The 20716-nt window shown below is 46.7% G+C and overlaps 2 protein-coding genes and 1 pseudogene across 2 annotated transcripts in view; 2 read left to right on the forward strand and 1 right to left on the reverse strand.

Annotated features, from left to right (window-relative positions):
* Positions 1 to 2215: 2215 nt before the first annotated feature.
* LOC112919438 (ATP synthase membrane subunit K, mitochondrial pseudogene) lies at positions 2216 to 2561 on the reverse strand (annotated as a pseudogene).
* Positions 2562 to 2922: 361 nt separating this feature from the next.
* On the forward strand, positions 2923 to 18932 carry RAET1E (retinoic acid early transcript 1E). The gene is given in 6 exon segments (XM_072748105.1): positions 2923 to 2929; positions 3077 to 3337; positions 3522 to 3614; positions 3617 to 3793; positions 4638 to 4712; positions 18673 to 18932. Coding segments are annotated over 6 exon segments (873 nt in total).
* Positions 18664 to 20716, forward strand: part of LRP11 (LDL receptor related protein 11) — a 48473-nt gene continuing 46420 nt past the window's right edge. The window contains exon 1 of the mRNA XM_025997815.2: positions 18664 to 19568. Within this exon, the coding sequence (XP_025853600.2) occupies positions 18959 to 19568 (610 nt within the window). The 5' untranslated portion in view covers positions 18664 to 18958. The remainder of the gene's footprint in view (positions 19569 to 20716) is intronic.

Below are 20716 nucleotides of genomic sequence, written 5' to 3' on the forward strand. Positions count from 1 at the left end.
CCTGTGTCTCTGCCTCTCTCTCTCCTCTCTGTGTATTCTCATGAATAAATAAATAAAATCTTTAAGAAAAAAAAAAAGAACGGGCTCTACAGGAATCTGTGATCCTTCTGCCAGGACAGGGGGTAGAAACATGTTCTCAGATGGAGGTTATCCAACTTCACTTGCCAGGGAACATTGGATGTAATTACCAGCCCCTTCAGACACACAGACCCTGATTCCTCTGGGCAAACAGCCCCCTTTTCCCAGAGAGAAAATCCTGCACATAGTCTATGGCTACTTTCTTTGAAGTTTGTTTGTTGCTGGGTGATTTAGGGAGACCCTGGGCCCTGGGGCCTCAACCCAGACCATCCCAAGGAGTCACTAAAGGTTCTTGGTCTTGTCCAGAGAAAGAAATCAAGGATAGACATGCAACACACGGGATGAGTGACATAAGCAGGAAAGGCTATTAAAGTGATACTCTTGAAATGTGAGAGCAGGTGAGAGAGAGAGAGTGTGTGCACGCACAGGGGTTGACAGTTGTTAACTAGAGGTGGAATATTTATTACTTGGTGTAGGGATTTCCTGCTTTTTCTTCTTGTTTGGTCAGGAGTTCCTTGTCTTGGCACCACCATCTTGAGCCTGGCTGGTTTGATTTGGCTTCAGCTTCTCCTGAAGTGCAGTGCGACCAGGCAGGCTTCTTACATTTCTAAGAGTTGCCCCTGACTTCCTCATTGGTGACCTCCAGCTATTTGGTTAAAAATTAACTGCCTACTCTAACATGTTTGATCTGGATAAAAGAAGGCCAGTAATGCAGACACACTTAATAGATATCAGGAAAGCCCTATAATCTGACTCACAATTTATTACCAAATGGATGTGACTTGCATTTTAAATAGCCAGCAGTAGGCCAGGCACATAGTGAGAACTTAAATGTGATGGACAGATGATTTTATGGACTGAATTTGTCCCTCCAAAATTCATGTTGAAATCCCCAACATGAAGGTAATAGAATGGGAGTCTTTTGGAAGTAATTGGTGGAGCCTCTATAGGCTTTAAAGACACTCAGAATTGCTTGTTGTAGCCTGCCTCTCTCTGCCAGGTGAAGACACAAGGAGAAAACTGCTGTGTGCAAGCTGGGAAGGGGTCCTCACTAGACTCCAGATCTTCTGGCCTTTTGATCTTAGACTCCCCAGCCTCCAGAACTGAGAAATAGATATTTACTTTCTAAGCCACCTGGCACATGCTATTCTGTTATAGCAGCCCAAGCTGGCTAAGATCATTGGATGGAATAGGTGGGACAGCTGTAAAAGTGAGGGGGGAAATGGGCTTAAAAACATCGGGTCTTTTAATTAAGAGGAACTTTCAAGAGAAAAATGACATGAGAAATTTCAAAGTGACACCAAATCTTTGTTCTTAGACTAATTTTCACACTCCAAAGCCAGAGCCCTAAGACTTTTTCTAATGATGAACTACTTGGCTTTTCTTGGGTCCATAAGTCTTGGCTCCCAGGGGATTTTGGACTCGATCGTCAACTCATCTTTGATGATAGACCAGGTGCTATGTGTCTCCAGCTACTTCAATTAACCAGTGTGCACTTGGTGAAAGTGAATCTCTATCAGTTATGAGGGAAGCGATCCAGTAGACAAGGAAGGGGTGGGAGAGGGGAGAGGGGAGAAAATGTGGGGAGATGGAGGAGGAGATGGGAAAATCAGGGAGAGGAGAAGAGGCAGTGGGAAGACAGGAATAGGAAGTTGGTGATGGGAGTGGGGGGTAGGGGGGTGACGGGTGGAGAGGAAAGGAACTCACTTTATCGTCAACAGTCGCACTCACACTGGAAGGGGTTTTGAGGAGAGTGGTGAACTTTGCTTTGTGATGTCTTTTCTTTTTTTTTTTTAAATGAGTAATCATATTTTGACCATGTACAAAACTTTCCCTCGGCACCCCTTGCTCCTGTCTGATTCCAGCAGAGCCGTCAACCATGTTGATGTGATGACTTTGGGAGGTACCTGCCCCACAGCCACTTCCTGCCTCTTACTCTCCAAGGGTGTGCTTATCAGGAATGTGGCCAGTATCTTACATTGCAGGTCTTTTGTCATTGCTGCCACTGGCACAAGCCTTGAAGACTGTGAGTATCCTGGGATCTGGGGACCTGGCTGGGGAGATAAGAAAGGGGAGGAAGACATGGGGCTTCCCCATGTCTCAGGCAAGTGCCAAGCTATCCTTGTGCTCTTTTTTTTTTCCAGGTTCATAATTTATTGTACAAATTGAGTATCACATGATGAGTTGACATTAGCTTCTCCAAGCATGGGAACTTAACAGATGAGGTCCACGTTAAAGTCCATTTATGTTGCTTTCACAGCTGGTGTTTTTTTAGGCCTTAATTTGAAGTATAAAATCTTCAAAGCAATGCCTCCTTATGCGGCCAATACACTATTCATTCTACCTGTGAGAGTATAAGAGTTGAAATATTTTTTGATGCTAGTAAAATGGAATTGGGCATCAGTTTCTGGACCTGCCATGATTTCAATCTTGCAAAAGGTAGCAATTCCACTGGTTGTGTCCTTCAACATACGCAGCTAACCTGCGGCCCCTTGGAAGAAGCCGCCTGTATCCTTGTGCTCTTAAGGACAGGGACCCCAGCCTAAGGCACTCTGCCTGTACTGTGCTCCTCCCATAGGGCAGCTCTCTGTCTCCTGCCAGTTCCCACCTTCTACTCCAGAAAGCCTCTTCAGGTTACCCAGGAACCATCATGAATCTGGCATGCATCCTATGCTGTCTTTTTTTTTCCCTTTCTGTTGAAAGTCCTCTCTGTTAGCTAGATTTCAAGTCCCAGGAGGGCAGACAGTGCCTTGTAGTTTCTCTACCTAAGAACTTGGCAGATGTCACTTAAAGTATTTGTCACATATATCCTTCTGGTAACAGTATGTGCCCTTCGAGGGCTCTATGGCAGGTAGTATCAAAGTGCTTTACTGAAGCTCAGCCATAAGAGATGGGGACTAAGGATGCAGAAGATGGAGGGTGCTGGGATGGAGACCCCTTTCTCTGCAGTAGGCCTTTCAGAGAGTCTTGGGACCCCAGTTGCCTTTTTCTTTCACAGATGCTCATTCTCTCTGCCTCAACTTCACCGTCAAATCTCAGGCCAGACCTGAACACCCTCGGTATGAAGTGCAGGGCTCAGTGGATAAAAAGCCTTTCCTTCAGTATGACAGTGATAGCAGCAAGGTCAGACCTTTAGGTCTCCTGGGGAAGAAGGTAAATGCCACCAAAGCATGGACAGAATTGACCCAGATGCTGGCAGATGTGGGGCAAGAGCTCAGGATGATCCTGCCTGACATCAAACTGGAGAACATGACCAAGGGTAAGTAGAGGAAGGGGCTGGGGAGATGGAGGCAGTCAGCAAGAGAGGGAAAGAGCACAGTACATGCAGGGAAGGGGCTCATGTACAAAACGTCAACATAGGTCCCACCTCAGAGACACGCTGGACCTACTGGGAGATTAGGGAGCTCAAAGAGTCCAAGCCAATGACTGTGTGTGGATTGCAGGTCCTCCCACACTGCACAAACTGCTGTCTTGTCAGCGTGAAGCAGAATGATGCACTGCTGCGTCCTAGCACTTCAATATCAGCAGACAAATGACCCTCTTTTTGATGCAATGAAAATAAGCTGGACAGTCGTGAATCCTGGAGCCGGAGGTATCAAGGAGGAGTGGGAGAGTAAGGGAATGGCAGACTATTTCAGGAGGATCTCAATGGGAGACTGCAATCAATGGCTTCAGGAATTCTTAGAACATTGGGAGAAAATGCTGGAGCCTTCAGGTAACTAAATGAGCACGGTAAGGAGGTTTGCAGCAGCTCTCTTTATAGGTCTAATGCCTTCCCTGTGTGGATAGGAGGATGTGTGTGCAATTGGAGGTTTGATGGATCAGTTGCCTGACTGATCTCTTGGTGGACTGGAAAGTCAGTGACTGCCATAGGCCCTCCTGCCTATGCTCCTTTCTGTCTCCCCTCCCTCTGCTCAGGGGCCCTCTTCCCTGCTAACCAATGATCCAGTCACCCTGCACTGCTAGGCAGTCCCCAAACCTATAAATATCATTGTGCTTCCAGCCCTCTCTTCTTCCTCTGTTTTATTTATCCTTTAACCAGCACAAATGTCACTTCCTAGGAAGCCCTCACAACTTCCCCCAGACAGAATGAAGCATCCTCAGTTCTGTCACCCTCATAAAGTTCTGCCCACAGTGAACACATAAAACTGTGTGATAACCAGATGGACATCAGCTGTCTCCCTCAGTAGGAATATGAGCTCCATGAGGATAGGGCACAACCTGGATCTGATAGAGTGCCACAGCATGAATCAATTTGGGCATGCCATAGGTTGCCTAGGGAAGGTAAGTGTTCAAGAAGGTATTTTATTTGTTTTTATTACAATATAATTAACTTACAGTATATATTAATTTCACACATACAATATAATGATTCAATAATTCTATGCATTACTCAGCACTCATCAGAATAAGTGGATACTTAATTCCCTTTACCTGGAAATCATTCCCTCTGGCAATTATCAGGACAGTGTTTTGTTTTGTTTTTTTTTTAGGTTTGACAGGGCTTCTATTTTTTGTTTGTTTTAGCACCATCAATAACTGTCCCAATTGCCAATCAGTCTTCATCCATCCTGAAAAGGCTATGGATCATCCTAGTAGTGATCAGTTCAGTCCTAATTACTTCTGCATATCAAGTAAGTGTATAGCAAGCTTGCCTCGAGCTGTGGGGGAGAATGTAGTCTACTAAGGACTTGGGAGAGGTGAGCCATGGGTCTCATCCAAGCCCTTGTCCACTGATCCATCTCTACAAAGAAATGAGATCTTTCTTAGTGTTGAGTCTCCACACCTCATATTGGGGCTAGAGTTATTCTGATGTTGGTATGGTAAAAGTTGGTACAGGCAGCACAATAGTGCAGTGAGGGGAGGGGCAAGCCAAGGATCTACTCCTGAAGTGGGGAAGGGTTTAAGATCTATATCCTGGGGAGGGTGTTGTTTTGTTGCAATCTACCCCAAGATTCCTCTGGCTTTTTTTTTCTAAATTTTTTTTTTTTTAAGATTTTATTTATTTATCCATGAGAGACACACACAGAGAGGGAGAGAGAAAGGCAAAGACACAGGCAGAGGGAGAAGCAGGCTCCATGCAGGGAGCCCGACGTGGGCCTTGATCCTGGGACTCCAGGATCATGACCTGGGCTGAAGGCAGCACTAAATCGCTGAGCCACCCAGGCGAGCTACCCTCCTCTGGCTTTTTGATGAAAAAATTTTTTGATCTAGGAGGATAGCATGATGTATTCAACAATTTTTGTAATGTCATAATAGCTGTTCCATTATCAGAAGTTTCTTCTCTGGACCATGAGGGAACTACAAAGTAAGACCAACCTTTGGTGGCAAAAACTGACATTAATGACAATCTGACTGCCAAGGTTAAATATGATCTTTTACCACAGGTGGGTTTGCTAAGAAGCTAATGAAGCTTCAGCTTCAGAAAACCTTCTTTGCACTGACTCCTCCCATGGCCCTTGAAGGGGCTCTTACAATGTGTTGGCATGGTCATTTTTTTTAAATTTACAAAAGGAAGCTATTTGCCCACAAATAAAAGAGTTTGAACAAGGAAGCTGCCCGGGTTTTGTTTTGTTTTGGCTCAAGGGTAGAATTTAGTGATTCATCAGTTACATATAACGCCTAGTGCTCATTACATCAAAGGCCCTCATTAATGCCCATCACCAAATTGTCCCATGCCCCCAACCACCTCCCCTCCAGCAATTCTTAGTTTGTTTCCTATGAGTAAGAGTCTCTTATGGTTTACCTCCCTCTCTGTTTTCATCTTATTTTATTTTTCCTTTCCTTCCCCTATGTTCAACTGTTTTATTTCTTAAATTCCAAGTATGAGTATGTTCTCATTCATTTGGGGAATATAAATAATAGTGAAAGGCAATATAAAGGAAGGGAAAAGAAATGTTGGGAAATATCAGGAAGGGGGCAGAACATAAAGACTCCTAACTCTGGGAAAGGAACTAGGGGTGGTGGAAGGGGAGAAGGGCGGGTGTTGGAGGGGAATGGGTGACGGGCACTGAGGTGGACACTTGATGGGATGAGCACTGGGTGTTTTGTTGGTAAATTGAACACCAATAAAAATTAATTTAAAAAAAATAAAATAAAAAAGAGCAAAAAAAAATTCCAAGTATGAGTGAAATCATATGGTATTTGTCTTTCTCTGACTGACTTATTTTGCTTAGTGTAATACCCTCTAGTTCAATCCACATCATTGCAAATGGCAAGGTGTCATCTTTTTGATGGCTGGGTAATATTCCATTGTGTATATATACCACCTCTTCTTTATCCATTCATCCATCAATGGACACCTAGGCTTTTTCCATATTTTGGCAATTGTGGACATTGCTGCTATAAGCACACCAAGTGAGATTTTTTTCCTGGGCTGCAAGGGTGCTTCAACATTCACCAACCAATCATGTGATATATAACATAATGAAAGAAAGGACAAGAACCATATGATCTTCTCAATAGATGCAGAAAAAGCATTGACAAAATATGCATTCTCTTTTGATAAAAATTCTCTGCCATGTATGGATAGAGAGAACATACATCAATATCATAAAAGCCATATATGAAAGACTCACAATGAGTATGATTTTCTTTTTTTTTTTTTTTAAAGATTTATTTATTTATTTATGATAGAGAAAGAGACATGAGGCAGAGACACAGGAGGAGGGAGAAGCAGGCTCCATGCCGGGAGCCCGACATGGGACTCGATCCCGGGACTCCAGGATCTGCCCTGGGCCAAAGGCAGGCGCCAAACCTCTGAGCCACCCAGGGATCCCTGAGTATGATTTTCAATGGGGAAAAACAGAGCTTTTCTCCTAAGGCCAAGACACGACAGGGATGTCCACTCTCACCACCGTTGTTTAACCTAATGCTGGAAGTCCTTGCCTCACAATAAGACACCAAAAAGAAGAAGAAAAAAGCATCCAAATCAGCAAAGAAGAAGACAAACTTTAACTCTCACAAGATACTCTATGTAGAAACCTAAAAGATCCCCCAAAACATTGCTAGAACCAATACAGGAATTCAGCCAAGTCTCATGATATAAAATGAATGCACAGAAGTCAGTTGAATTTCTATACACTAACAATGAAACAGAAGAAAGAGAAATTAAGGAATTGATTTAATTCACAACTGCATCAAAAACCATAAGATACCTGGCAATAAACCTAATCAAAGAGGTAAAAAGATCTATATTCAGAAAACAATAGAACACTCATGAAAGAACTTGAGGAAGACACAAAGAAATGGAAAAACATTCCATGCTCATGCATTGGAAGAAGAAATATTGTTAAAATGTCTATGCTACTCAGAGCAATCTATATATTCAATGCAATCCCTAGCAAAATACCATCAACTTTTTTCACAGAGCTGGAACAAATAATCCTAAAATTTGTATGGAACCAACAAAGACCCCAAATAGCCAAAACAATATTGAGAGAGAAAACCAAAGCAGAAGGCATCCCATTCCGGACTTCAAGCTGGATCACAAAGTTGTAATCATCAAGACAGTATGGAACTGGCACGAAAACAGATGCATAGATCAATGAACCAGAATAGAGAACCCAGAACTGGACTCTCAACTCTATGGTCAACTAATTTTTGACGAAGTAGGAAAGAATATCCAATGGAAAAAAGACAGTCTCTTCAACAAATGGCTTTGGGAAAATAGGACAGCCACATGCAGAAGAATGAAACCGAGCCATTTTCTTATACCCTACACAAAAATAGACTCAAAATGGATGAAAGACCTAAATGTCAGGAATCCATCTAAATCCTAGAGGAGGAGGCAGCCCTGGTGGCTCAGCGGTTTAGCACCACCTTCAGCCCAAGGCCTGATCCTGGAGACCTGGAATCGAGTCCCATGTTGGGCTCCCTGCGTGGAGCCGGCTTCTCCCTCTGCCTGTGTCTCTGCATCCCTCTCTCTTTCTCTATGGCTCTCATGAATAAATAAATAAAATCTTTTAAATAAATATATCCTAGAGGAGAATGCAGGCAGCAACTTCTATGACTTCGTCCACTCCTACTACTTGCTCTACACATCTCCAAAGCCAAGGGAAACAGAGGCGTAAATGAACAATTGGGACTTGATCGGGATAAAAAACTTTTGCACAGCAAAGAAAACAGTCAACACAACTAAAAGGCTACCTATGGAATGGGAGAAGATATTTGCAAAGTCTTATCAGATAAAAGGCTAGTATCCAAAATCTCTAAGACACTTACCAAACTCAACACCCAAAGAACAAATAATCCTAACAAGAAATGGGCAGAAGACATGAACGGACATTTCTCCAAAGAAGACATACAAATGGCTCATAGACACGTGAAAAAAGTGTTGAACATCACTCAGCATCAGGGAACTACAAGTGAAAACCCCAGTGAGATACTGCCTCACAGCAGTAGTCTGAATGGCTAAAGTTAACAAGTCAGGAAATGACAGATGTTGGCAAGGATGCAGAGAGAGGAGCCCTCTTCCACTGTTGGTGGGAATGCAGGGTGGTGCAGCTACTCAGGAAAACAGTATGGAGGTTCCTCAAAAAGTTGAAAACAGAGCTACCCTATAACCTAGCAATTGCACTACTGAGTATTTACCCCAAAGATACAAATGTAGTGATCCGAAGGGGCACCTGCACCCAAATGGTTATGGCAGCCATGTCCACAATAGCCAAACTATGGACAGAGCTCAGATGTCCATCGACTGATGAACGGCTAAAGAAGAGGTGGTATATATACACAATGGAATATTACTCAGCCATCCAAAAATGAATCCTGCCATTTGCAAGGATGTGGATGGAACTAGAGGGTATCATGCTAAGTAAAAGAAGTCAGTCAGAGAAGCCAATTATCACATGATTTCACTCATATGTGGAATTTAAGGAAAAAAAACAGAGGATCATAGGGGAAGGGAGGGAAAAATAAAACAAGATGAAATCAGAGAGGGAGGCAAACTATAAGACTTACGGTGTTTCTTAATTAGGAAACAAACTGAATGGGCGGGCCGGGTGGCTCAGCGGTTTAGCACCGCCTTCAGCCCAGGGCGTGATCCTGGAGACCCGGATCAAGTCCCACATCGGGCTCCCTGCAAAGAGCCTGCTTCTCCCTCTGCCTGTGTCTCTGCCTCTCTCTCTCTCTCTCTCTCTGTGTCTCTCATGAATAAATCAATAAAATCTTAAAAAAAAAAAAGGAGAAGGAAACAAACTGAAGCTTGCCGGAGGGGAGGGGAGTGGAGGGATTAGGTAACTGGGTGATAGACATTAAGGAAGGCACTTGATATACTGATCCCTGGGTGTTATGCAACTGATGAATCACTGAACTCTACCTCTGAAACTAATAATAATTATATGTTACTTAATTGAATTTAAATTTTGAAAAATAATTAAAAATAAATGAATAAATAAATCTTTTAAACCCCCCCCCCCCACTAAAGAAAGGAAGATAGAAAAAGAAGGAAGATCTCCCCCTGCCCCAGCAACAGCCCACTAACCATCACATGCAGTCAATGAAAAGCAAAGGTACAACTAAAGGAAGGAACCTGTGTGTCTTTGCAGAGGGTGCAGCAAGCAGGCTTGAGTGTAGGGGAGAAAGTATATGTGACAAGGGGATGTGTATGTGCCCAGTGGTGGAGGAGGTGTTAGTGGTAGATCAAGGACTCCTGATGATCTTGACTAATATTGAGCTGGAGAAAGTGTGGGCCCAAGAAAAGGTGTGCTGGGACGCAGGCCCTGAAGACCATGGGGTGGGCAGGAGAATAGATGTTGAGAGGAGATGGGCAGCTTTGCTGCTGTGGAAAAACTGAATTGGTCCTACCTCAGGGGCCCAGAAAACCTAACTGACAATAAGAACCGGACTTAGAGCAGTAGCTTGGAATGTGCATAGAGAGAATATAGATGTTCTGGACACAAATTATAGGACATGTTGGGCCCTAAGGATTCTGTCGAGTGATCTCTGTAGCTGTTGAAGGGATGGTCTTCCCACCTTCCAAGTCAAGATGCTCAGTAAACCTGAGGCAGGTGGACACACCAGTGGATCGTGGATTCTGTTTTTATGGATAGATTTCTCTCATCTTTGATTTGGTGAAGATCACTGGACATTGATTCCAGCACCAACCAGATCATTAAAGAGCAGGGAGAGAATGTTAGAGAGCTGAATGTCTCAGGAAGGTCTCAAAAAGAAGGGTTCTTGGAGCACTGGAAGGACATTCTGGATAAGACAAGTAACTGAGCTGGGTGGCACAGACACATAATTCTCCTGGGAGGAGATTGAATGCCTTCCGTGTGTGTGTGTGTGTGTGTGTGTGTGTGTGTGTGTGTGTAGAATGAGTCAGTCACAGATTTCCTGGTAGACTTTTGGTCAGGTGCTTCAGTCAGTTGAGCTTCCAACTCTTGATTTTGGCTCAGGTCCTGATCTCAGGATCATGGGAACCCTGCTTAAGATTCTCTCCCCCCTGCCCCTCCCCTGCTTGCTCATTCTCTCTCTCTTTCTCAAGAAAAAAAAAATTAAAGAATCAAGGAGAAGAGCCTCTGAGTTTCACATCTGCCCCTTCACTGTCTCCTGATAAAAAATACGAGCCTCCTATCACAAAGTAATTTTGACCTGGACAGGCTCAGTTCTAAGCCATGATGAAGCCTCACTATCTTAGAGCAGTGAAAAAGGGCAGGAAGCCCCAAGAAGGTTGAGGCTTATTTCTTTTTAAAAGCTGGACTCTGAAGTGAAATGTGAACTTACAAAGTAAGAGTATCCAAACATGCTTGGCAAATGTTGGCTTAAGTCACACCAGGCTGCTGCCTTAGGGGCCCACCTGGTGGGTGGCAGGGTGGCAGCAGGAGCCCAGGGAATAAACATATGCAGATGTGGGCACGGGAAGTAGCATGATGGATCCAGGTGATCTCTTCATAGGGTGGGGGATGCCATGCACAGAGCTGCAGACACGGGGTTCTCTGCCTTTCGCCCCTGATGGAAGGTGCCTGAAGATGACTTACCTGCCTCAACCAAGCAGGCTGGAGTTTAGGCTAGATGCCCAGCCACAAAGGGAATTAGTGAGCAGGGAGGAAGGCAGATGACCCATTTTAGAAACTAGGTCTCAACAATGAGGATTTAAAGGAAGGTGGGCCTCCACGGACACCTGGGATTTGGAACTATGCCAGCTTGTTTTAGGCTACCTGAGTCTGCTACTGAAGGGCTACAGGTCTGGACAGGGACAGGGCAGGGTCCACCTGGTGAATATTGAAGTCCACGCTGAGTTCAGGGGAGATGGAAGGCAGGGCAGGCCCAGGAAAGACTGTGTTAGAGATATGGAGTAAAAATGTATCCTCCCATGCTTCCTCCACCTTTGGGGAGAGCCTCCCCACTGTGTCTCATAGGTCTCCCCACCAGAGGAAGAATCAGCACCTAAGAATAAAGAGAGCTAGTGTGCTTATGACACAGCCCTACTTTGTTGCCTTTGGCATTTCTTGACATTGCTTTTGCTGTCGTGACAGAAGAAAGAGGAGATTAGGCAAAAATTAATGATGAGGAAAAGAGTTGATGGGAAATGTCTTAAATCAGGAGACACTAGGCAGGGGGTAGATTCAAGATAATCTGATCCAGAGTCTAGCATAAATACTTTCTTTTTTCCTCTAAAGTCCAAAGACTGTTCAGTACTAGAGAGCAAGACTCAGCTACTCAGAGCTCCTGAGCCACTGATTTAATTAATCTTACTTATGTAATGAAGTCTCCATAGAAACCCAAGAAGTTGGAGTACAGAGAACTTCTGGATCAGTGAACTTACTGCGGGACTGATGTTCTAGAAAAGAACATGGAAGCTCTGTGCCCTTCCCCATACTTTGCCCTGTGCATCTCTTCCCTCTGGCTGTTCCTAAGTTATCCACTTACAATAAACTGGTGATGCACTAAGAAAAGTGTTTTTTCTAAGTTCTATGAGCTGCTCTCACAAATTAATGAAATCCAAGGAGGGGATTATTGGTCGGTCAGAAGAAGCATGGGTGACGGTCTGGACTTGCATCTGGTATCTGAAGGGTGGTGTGTCAGGGAGCCTTGTAGGACTGAACCCTTGACATGTGGGATCTAACGCTATCTCCACATAGACAGTGTTAGAATTGAATTAAATTGTAGGATATACAGCTAGTGTCTGGAAAGTTGCTCATTGGTGCTGGGACCTTTCTCCTCCACCATCACTGGGATTGAGTGCAGAACCATTTTTGTGGAACTTTGTTACAGCAGGCCTAGCAAGTGAACACCCATGACATACAAAACTTAAAGGCACGGTTATCACAAAGGTCTCAAAAGATGATTGCAAATGACAGGCTGGGAATTCTTGGTCAATGGGAGAAAATGGTGGAGCCGACAGGCAAATGAACATGTGCAAAAGGGAGGGTGATGGAGTGAGCAATAGAGGGGCTTTGCTGGTGGGTTTTCTCTGGCATCTAGGCAATTCTCACCCACTGTCCCTGTCCCTTACACATCACACCCCACCTCACCCCCAGATATTCCTTCCCCCTAACACTCCTGGCCACCAAACCAGTATCTACCCACCTCACCACAAGTGTGGAGGTAAGGTAATGCAATTGTTTCTGTATTATAGATGAGAGTATTGGGGTTTAAAGAGAGTAGGCCTGTCCCAAGGCCACACAACCAGTAAGTATTGGCACAGGTGCTGCTGTTGGTGCTATATTTACCAGGCTGAGTTGCAGAGGAGATATTGTGCCAGTTTTTAAATATTCGAAGGACTGTCACTCAGGAGAAGGTACAGATTGCTCTGAGAGACCCCACAAAATGAACTGAGACAAATACTTGGAAGCTACAAATAGATTATAATTGAATAGAAGGAAAAACATCCTAATGAATATAGTAGAGTTGCCCGAAGATGGAATCGCTTTGATATGTGAAGTAGGATATTCCCAACCCCTATAAACATGGTGAGAGTCCAGGGATCCCTGGGTGGCTTAGTGGTTTAGCACTTGCCTTCGGCCCAGGGCATGATCCTGGAGTCCCAGGATCGAGTCCCGCATCAGGCTCCCTGCATGGAGCCTGCTTCTCCCTCTGCCTGTGTCTCTGCCTCTCTCTCTCTGTGACTCTCATGAATAAATAAAATCTTTAAAAAAAAAAAAACATGGGGATAATCATCGTATATGCGACATAGGTTGTTGTGAGTCAAAAAGTCAGTTGGGCAAAACTCAAAACAGTTCCTGGCCATCCTAACACAACACTTCTTAATAAGTGTTTCTTAAATTTAAAATAAAAAACAATAGAAGCATCCAAGCAAACGCTGGGCATTGCCTTAGTCAATGTAGAAGACAACTTTTTAGGATCTTCCCCAATTCCCTCCCCCGTCCTTTCTCTCACTCCATCCTTAGCGGGGGGAAGAGAAGGCAGTGCCTGAGGCCATGTTTGTCTGTCATGATCTCTGCACGTTGGTAACTGCACCTGGGGACTCACACTGGCAGCAACAGAATCTTTCTCCTGGGACTGGCAGTCGTTGCTCTCAGTTTCCATGCATTGCTAGAATTGAGGGGAGGTAAACTGAGGCTTGGCACAAGGAGGGCAGAAAATGCCATACTGAGAGAGGCAGGAATCGTGGGTGCAGAAAGACCAAGACCACTTGGTCCTGGAAGAGAGAAGAAGCCCCTGGGAGACCAGCTGCCTGGTTGCTCAGGGCTCTCCACCTTTGGGTCCAAGTCCTCCTTCCCACCCAGTTGCCGGTCTGGCCCTGTCTGCAAGTCATCTTACATGTTTATGCACAGCAGCCCTTTTTTCCTCAAGCCAATATGAAGTGGCTTGTTGTTTGCAATCTGCAGAGATTTAATCCAGACAAACCTGGATCATTTGGCTGCAAGTAATAAGTCCATGCAAATACCCCAAGTACAAGGCCAAGGGGGAACTCAGGAAAGCCATCTGGGGCTTTAAAGTTGTCAGCTCCTGTCTTCACTCTGTTCCTCCCTCAGGGCTATGTGTCCACTGTTCTCTGCTTGCCCCTCCTGACTGCTCCATTTGTCTCTCTGCTGAGCAGTTTATCTGCTCCATCGTCCTCTTACATGGAGCTCTTACACTTGCCTTTCCAGCTGTGTTCTTCTCATTGATTCCATCTGTTTCTCAATTCTATAATATAAAATACAAAATATTCCTAGGAGGGAGTATCTGACTGGCTCAGATTGGGCAGGGTGCTCACTATCGGTTCCCTGAGTGGACAGGGGTGGGGCACCTGGAAGCGGGAGCTGTCCCTTCAGGGATGTGGGCAGAGTAGACTCTGGGAAGTGGTGTGGACAAGGAGGAATCATAGTATAATGACCTTCTGGCTGGCAGGTTGTAGGAGATTCAGGATTCAGGGGTTGCACATCTCTGATCTTGGAGAAGCTCCTTCATTTCTGTGGACCGTAGTTTTTGAGAAGTGGAGCTGGTAATAATAATAATAATCACTGGCATTTATCAAGCATCTACCATGAGTTAGATTCTATTCTAAGCACTTTGTGTGCACTAGTTTAACTTACTTAATGCCTGTAAAGCATTTATGGTGGTCACTAGGATAACAATCTTTTTCCAACATTGCATAAATGGATCTATAATGAGCAAATCCCAAGTTGCTGGACTTTACTCTTAATGATCTTATAAAGCAATAACACATCTCCATCTTTTCAGCCCACAGACCTGATATATGTATCCTCATATACAGATTCTGCAGCCACTGATAAGGTTTTGATGTTTAGGTTTTCAAAACAGAGATATTTTCTTTCTGATAAAGATGAAAGGAGAAAAACTAGAACTAGGAGATCAATGATTTATTTCCTCTATCACAAATCATAATCGGCCCATCTCCCTCCAACTATACCATGCAAAGAAACCTGTTTTTCCCCCCACAGTTTAATTAAAGTGTAACTGAAGACAATAAACTATACCCACTTGGGATCCCTGGGTGGCGCAGCGGTTTGGCGCCTGCCTTTGGCCCAGGGCGCGATCCTGGAGACCCGGGATCGAATCCCACATCGGGCTCCCGGTGCATGGAGCCTGCTTCTTCCTTCGCCTGTGTCTCTGCCTCTCTCTCTCTCTCTCTCTCTCTGTGACTATCATAAATAAATTAAAAAAAATAATAATAATAATAAATAAACTATACCCACTTAAAGTATACAATCTAATGAGCTTTCACAAATGCCTGCACCAGTGAAACTATCACCACAGTCAAAACATGAACATACCTATCACTTGCTAGCTAAGGTGTCCTTGCACTTCTTTGTAATCTCTTCCTCCCAGGGTACCCTGGAATTACAGGTTTCTCTACTCAGGCTGCCCAGCGCATCAACTCTTTCTAGACCTGTGCAGCTGGGAAATTGTTCTGCCTGTTTCTGTTCAGTGGTTCGTTCTCCGGCTTTGGATAGTTTTCTCACATGCATGCACTTGACCAGTACTAAGGTGAAGGCTCGGGCAGGGGGTGGGGGTGGGGGTGTCTCTGCTGACCTCCAGAGCCCTTTCTGTGCACCTCTCTCCCCTCTGGTATTCTGCTCTATGGATTTTAGCCATCTGGCCCCAGTTGAATTCTCAATTCCATTTTGTCTGCTCAGAGAGACTGCCAGGCTCCCTTTGGGTTCCCCTCCCAGCCCTGCAGTTTGGAATCCCTCTCCAGGCAGGAAGCCAGGGCAATGAGAAGGATCACTTCCTTAGTATCCCTTCTCCCGAGGTCCTGCACTTCCTGTTACCTGATGTCCAAAGCACATTGTTTCTTTTTTTCTTTCTGGAATTTTCACCTAAAACCCCTTTATTATGGCTGCTGCAGGAGGAGCCTATTTTTCTTAATGAAAAATGCTTTATGACAAGCTCATTATAAAAATTTCAGCTGATATGAAGTCTGGTAAAGAAGTGAGTATTCCAGGGATCCCTGGGTGGCTCAGCGGTTTGGCGCCTGCCTCCGGCCCAGGGTGTGATCCTCGGGTCCTGGCTCGAGTCCCGCGTTGGGCTCCTGGCATGGAGCCTGCTTCTCCTCCCTCCTGTGTCTCTGCCTCTCTCTCTCTATCATAAGTAAACAAAAATTTTTTTAAAAAAAGGAAGTGAGTATTCCCCTCTACTGTTCCCATCTCACACGCAAGACATAACCAGTGTTAATAGTAAACACTTTAAGTCATGTCCCCTTTTCTTAAAAGGAGCCTCTTGTGAAGTTATAGAGGGGAAATCTTTGGCAGTGCTGGCAGGATTGGAAATGAATGCTCCTGAGAAACACTGTCCCACCCATCTCCCCCTCATTATCTCCCCCATGGAACATGTGAACTGGGTCTCACTCTGTACTGATTTCTCTTTCACTGTCCCAAAGGCAGGAGTGAAGGTTCTGTGTCCAGCTTAAAATCTCCATGAAGGCCATATGAAATCATGTACCTGAAAGTGTTTGGCAAACTTTGAAGTAATTACAATTACAATTGTTAGTTAATGCTATCTCCTATTACCATACATGTTTGTTTTTCATATTAATAATTATTTTTATCATAGCTAGTATTTAGAAGATTTGAATGCTACCCTTCAGAGTCTATTTTTATCATCAGTGACAGTTTCTCCTTATCATAAGCTTACTGGAGCTCTCTGATGTGTAAGGTGAAAGGAATTCTTATGCTGTCAAGGACATCTTTAAGTAGTTGCGTGGGGTGAATACCTCATAGGTGGAAGAACCTGCAGCCCAAAGTGGGCCACTCCCTTTAGGGCTAAGAGGCCAATATTTCAGCTTCAAGTTACACACATACACACCCCCTGGAACTCTATGAATTTTCCTTTTCATGGAATAGCAAGAAATATTGGACTATTTTTTCTTCTTTTATATTTTTACCTTCTAGTTCTATCTCCATCTCTGTTCTAGATCTGAAAGCAATAGGTTCCTAAATATAAGCTCTAAAATTTATATAAATATATATATCATAAACTGCTATATTCCTATCCAATTATTTTTCTCTTTCCCTCCTAAAAAGTATAGACATTGAACAATGTGCAAATTACAATATTCATGTAGCCAGGGATGCCTGGGTGGCTCAGTGGTTGAGCGCCTGCCTTCCACTCGGGTCATGATCCCAGGCTCCTGGGATGGAGTCCCACATGGGGCTCCCTGCAGGGAGCCTCCCTCTCCCTCTGCCTATGTCTCTGCCTCTCTCTCTGTACCTCCCATGAAGAAACAAATAAAATCTTAAAAAACAAACCCACAAAGTTCATGCATCCAAGGGAAAAAACTTCTGGACATGCCAAAAAACAAGAAAACGTGCTTTATAATCAGGAGAAAAAAAATGAATCAATAGAGTCTCTGAAATAAATAACATGTAGAAGCTATTGGCAGGCAGTTGCCACTCTCATGTGCAGTTTTTCATAAACCTTATTATGCCACTCTTGGTTTCTGTTCAGGTCATGATCTCATTTCATGGATTTCCATATACCTTATTATGCCACTCTTCGTTTCTGTTCAGGTCATGATCTGCAGGTCATGGATCCAGGGACATGGCCCGTGAGATCTAGCCCATTCTGGGCTCTGGGCTCACTGCAGAGTGTGCTTGAGATTCTCTGTCCTCTTTTCCCCCTCCTGCTCCTGCTCTTTCACTTTCTCTCTCTCTAATAAATAAGTAAAATCTTAAAAAAAAAAAAAAAAAAAAAACCCACTGCTGCTCAGTTTTGTAACTGTGTGGTGACAGGCGTTTCTGTGGTGACCCGTCAACAAATATACGAGTGGTTTGGGGTTTTCTTATATTTTCATTTATTAATTCATGAAAGACACAGAGAGGCAGAGACAGAAGCAGGCTTCCTGCGGGGAACCTGATGCAGGACTCGATTCCTGGACCCCAGGATCACGACCTGAGCCAAAGGCAGATGCTCAACCACTGAGCCGCTCAGGCATCCCAATATACGCAGAGTGTTAAATGATCGTGCACACCTGAAGCTAACTTGCTGTATGTCAATCGTACCTCCATAAAGGAAAAGATTATCTGCTAAATCTAATTAAATAAAACACATCTTCACTAGATCTTACATGATGGAAGCTGGAGGGCTCTCTACACACTTAAAGAGATAACTCATCAGGCCCTCGTAATTGACTGTGTTCAGATTTCCGGATATGTCTGTGGACATATGACTGTGACTACTTGATTTTTTGTATTTTTCATCATCATTGCCCACCTTGTGCTAGTCAAGTACATCTGGGGAACCTAACATGTCAACAACAGTCAGGGGCGGTGAAGGATCGAAGGCTGTGTCCGGTGGTTTCCCAGTTCAACCACGGCCTAGGTCACGGAGGTCTGAGCTTCCCCTCTGAGCTGACCTCCGCGCGCACCCGGCGTGTTAATAAAGCCCAGGGAGGCTAGACACAAGCCCCGCCCGGACCTGCAGGGGCCCGCGTGCGCAGGGCGCCTACGCGAGCCCGAGGCGGGCGGGACGGGGGCGGGGCTGGGCTCGGCGCGGGAGCCGGCGGGGGGCGGGGGCGGGGCTGGGCTCGGCGCGGGAGCCGGCGGGGGGCGGGGCTCCGCGGGGAGCCGGCGGGGGGCGGGGCTAGGGGCGGGGCTCCGCGGGGAGCCGGCGGGGGCGGGGCTCCGCGCGGCCCCGCCCCCGCCGCGGTCACTGTTCACACGCCGGGTGCTGATCCGCGCCGAGCCCGTCTCGCCGCCGCGGAGGGCGCCCCCGGAAGCCGCCGGAAAGCGCGAGCGGCGGGGCTAGGCCGGGCCGGCTATGCCTCCCGTGGCCGCGGTTCCCGCCGGCGACCGCGCGCCCGCGGCCTCGGGGGTGCAGCCGGGCCCCGCGGAGGCCGCGCTGTGAGGCGCCAGGGCCTAGTGGCCGCCGCGGCCGCGCCGGAGGGGCCCGGGGCCGCCGCCCGCCCGCCGCCCGCCCTCCTCGCGCTCTGCGGCCCCGCCTAGGCTCGCCGCCTCAGCCGCCGGCCGCCATGGTCTTCGCCTCCCGGGAGGGCGCGGGCTCGGCGCGGCACCGGGCGCTGCGCGGGCTGCTGCTGCTCTGCCTGTGGCTGCCGAGCGGCCGCGCGGCCGCACCGCCCTCCGCGCCGCTGTCCGAGCTGCACGCGCAGCTCTCGGGGGTGGAGCAGCTGCTGGAGGAGTTCCGCCGGCAGCTGCAGCAGGAGCGGCCGCAGGAGGAGCTGGAGCTGGAGCTGCGCGCGGGCGGCGGCCCCCAGGAGGGCTGCCCGGGCCCCGGCGGCGGCGGCGGCGGCGGCGGCGGCTACAGCGCCATGCCGGACGCCATCATCCGCACCAAGGACTCGCTCGCGGCGGGCGCCAGCTTCCTGACGGCGCCGGCGGCCGTGCGGGACTGGCGGCAGTGCCTGGCGGCCTGCTGCTCCGAGCCGCGCTGCTCCGTGGCGGTGGTGGAGCTGCCCCGGCGGCCCGCGCCCCCCGCCGCCGCGCTCGGCTGCTACCTCTTCAACTGCACCGCCCGCGGCCGCAGCGTCTGCAAGTTCGCTCTGCACCGCGGCTACAGCAGCTACAGCCTCAGCCGCGCCCCGGCGGGCGGGCCGCGAGACCCGGAAGCCTCGCCTCCAGTGGGTGAGCACTGCGCGGGGGGAGGCCGGGGCAGACCCGGCAGACCGGGCAGACCCCGGCGCCTGTCGGCGGCTGCACCCGGGGGACTGCTCCGGCAGGGCAGGCCGGTGGGAAATGGAACAGCCGCGTTGCAGGTTATTTCGGGCCGCGGCATCCGGAAGGCTGCCTCTGGGTTCTGTTGTAGATGGTTTCTGAGAAACCCTAGAAGACGGAGCAGCAGAGGGCACCATGGCCTGCTCCTGGAATTTTTCTGGCCTTGGGGAGGGAGGCTGATCTGAGAGGGTTTACAGAAATTCGATTTAAAGGAGGGGGAAAGCTCGAAGCAAAAAAAAAAAAAAAAAAAAAAAAGTTTATTTTAGGCTCAGATTTTTTATTAAGTCATGGTTTGTGTCAAGTAACTGCAGGAGCAAAATCTAGTTAGATGCCAGATTGCTCATAACACACTCATTGCTTAGCTTGGCTCTCACGACCCCTGATTGCGTGTGCAGTGGCTTTCATCACACAAAAATGGCCAAAGGAAACTTGATGTCAGTTATTTTGAAGTGAGTCCAACTGATTTCCCACGAACTATGGTCCCTTTTGTAAGGACGGAAAGGAGGCGGTTTTGATTTTAGTTGGAAATAAGAAAGTGTAAGGCAAGTCTTCTTTTTTTAAGATTTTATTTATTTGTTTGACAGAGAGAGAGAGCGCGCGAGTGCACAAGCAGGGGGAGCTGCAGCCAGAGGGAGGAGAAGCAGGCTCCCCACTGAGCAGGGAGCCTGAGGTGGGGCTCCATCCCTGGACCCTGGGATCATGACCTGAGCCTGGAATCATGACCAGAGCTGAAGGCAGACGCTCAACAGACTGAGCCACCCAGGCACCCCCAGCATGTCTCTTTTTTTAAAAGAGTTAATAATGAAAATTTTCATTCTATGGTTTTACTTCCTGCAGATGCTCTGAATGACAGTCGAGGCACAAAAAGAAAATTGTGGCAGTTGGAGATTAAAGCCATTGAGGGAATAAAACCTTGATTGGGCCCATGTGTGGTTGGCTGTGTGTTTGATTGCATTCTGTTGCTCTTTGATTTATAATAACATAAGAATGGTATAGTAAGATTGGGGGTCGAGGGCAACCTCAGCCACTTTGGAAACCTGGAGTCTCCAAGACCCAAA

The sequence above is a fragment of the Vulpes vulpes genome, chromosome 1, assembly GCF_048418805.1.
Source record: "Vulpes vulpes isolate BD-2025 chromosome 1, VulVul3, whole genome shotgun sequence".
NCBI lineage: Eukaryota > Metazoa > Chordata > Mammalia > Carnivora > Canidae > Vulpes > Vulpes vulpes.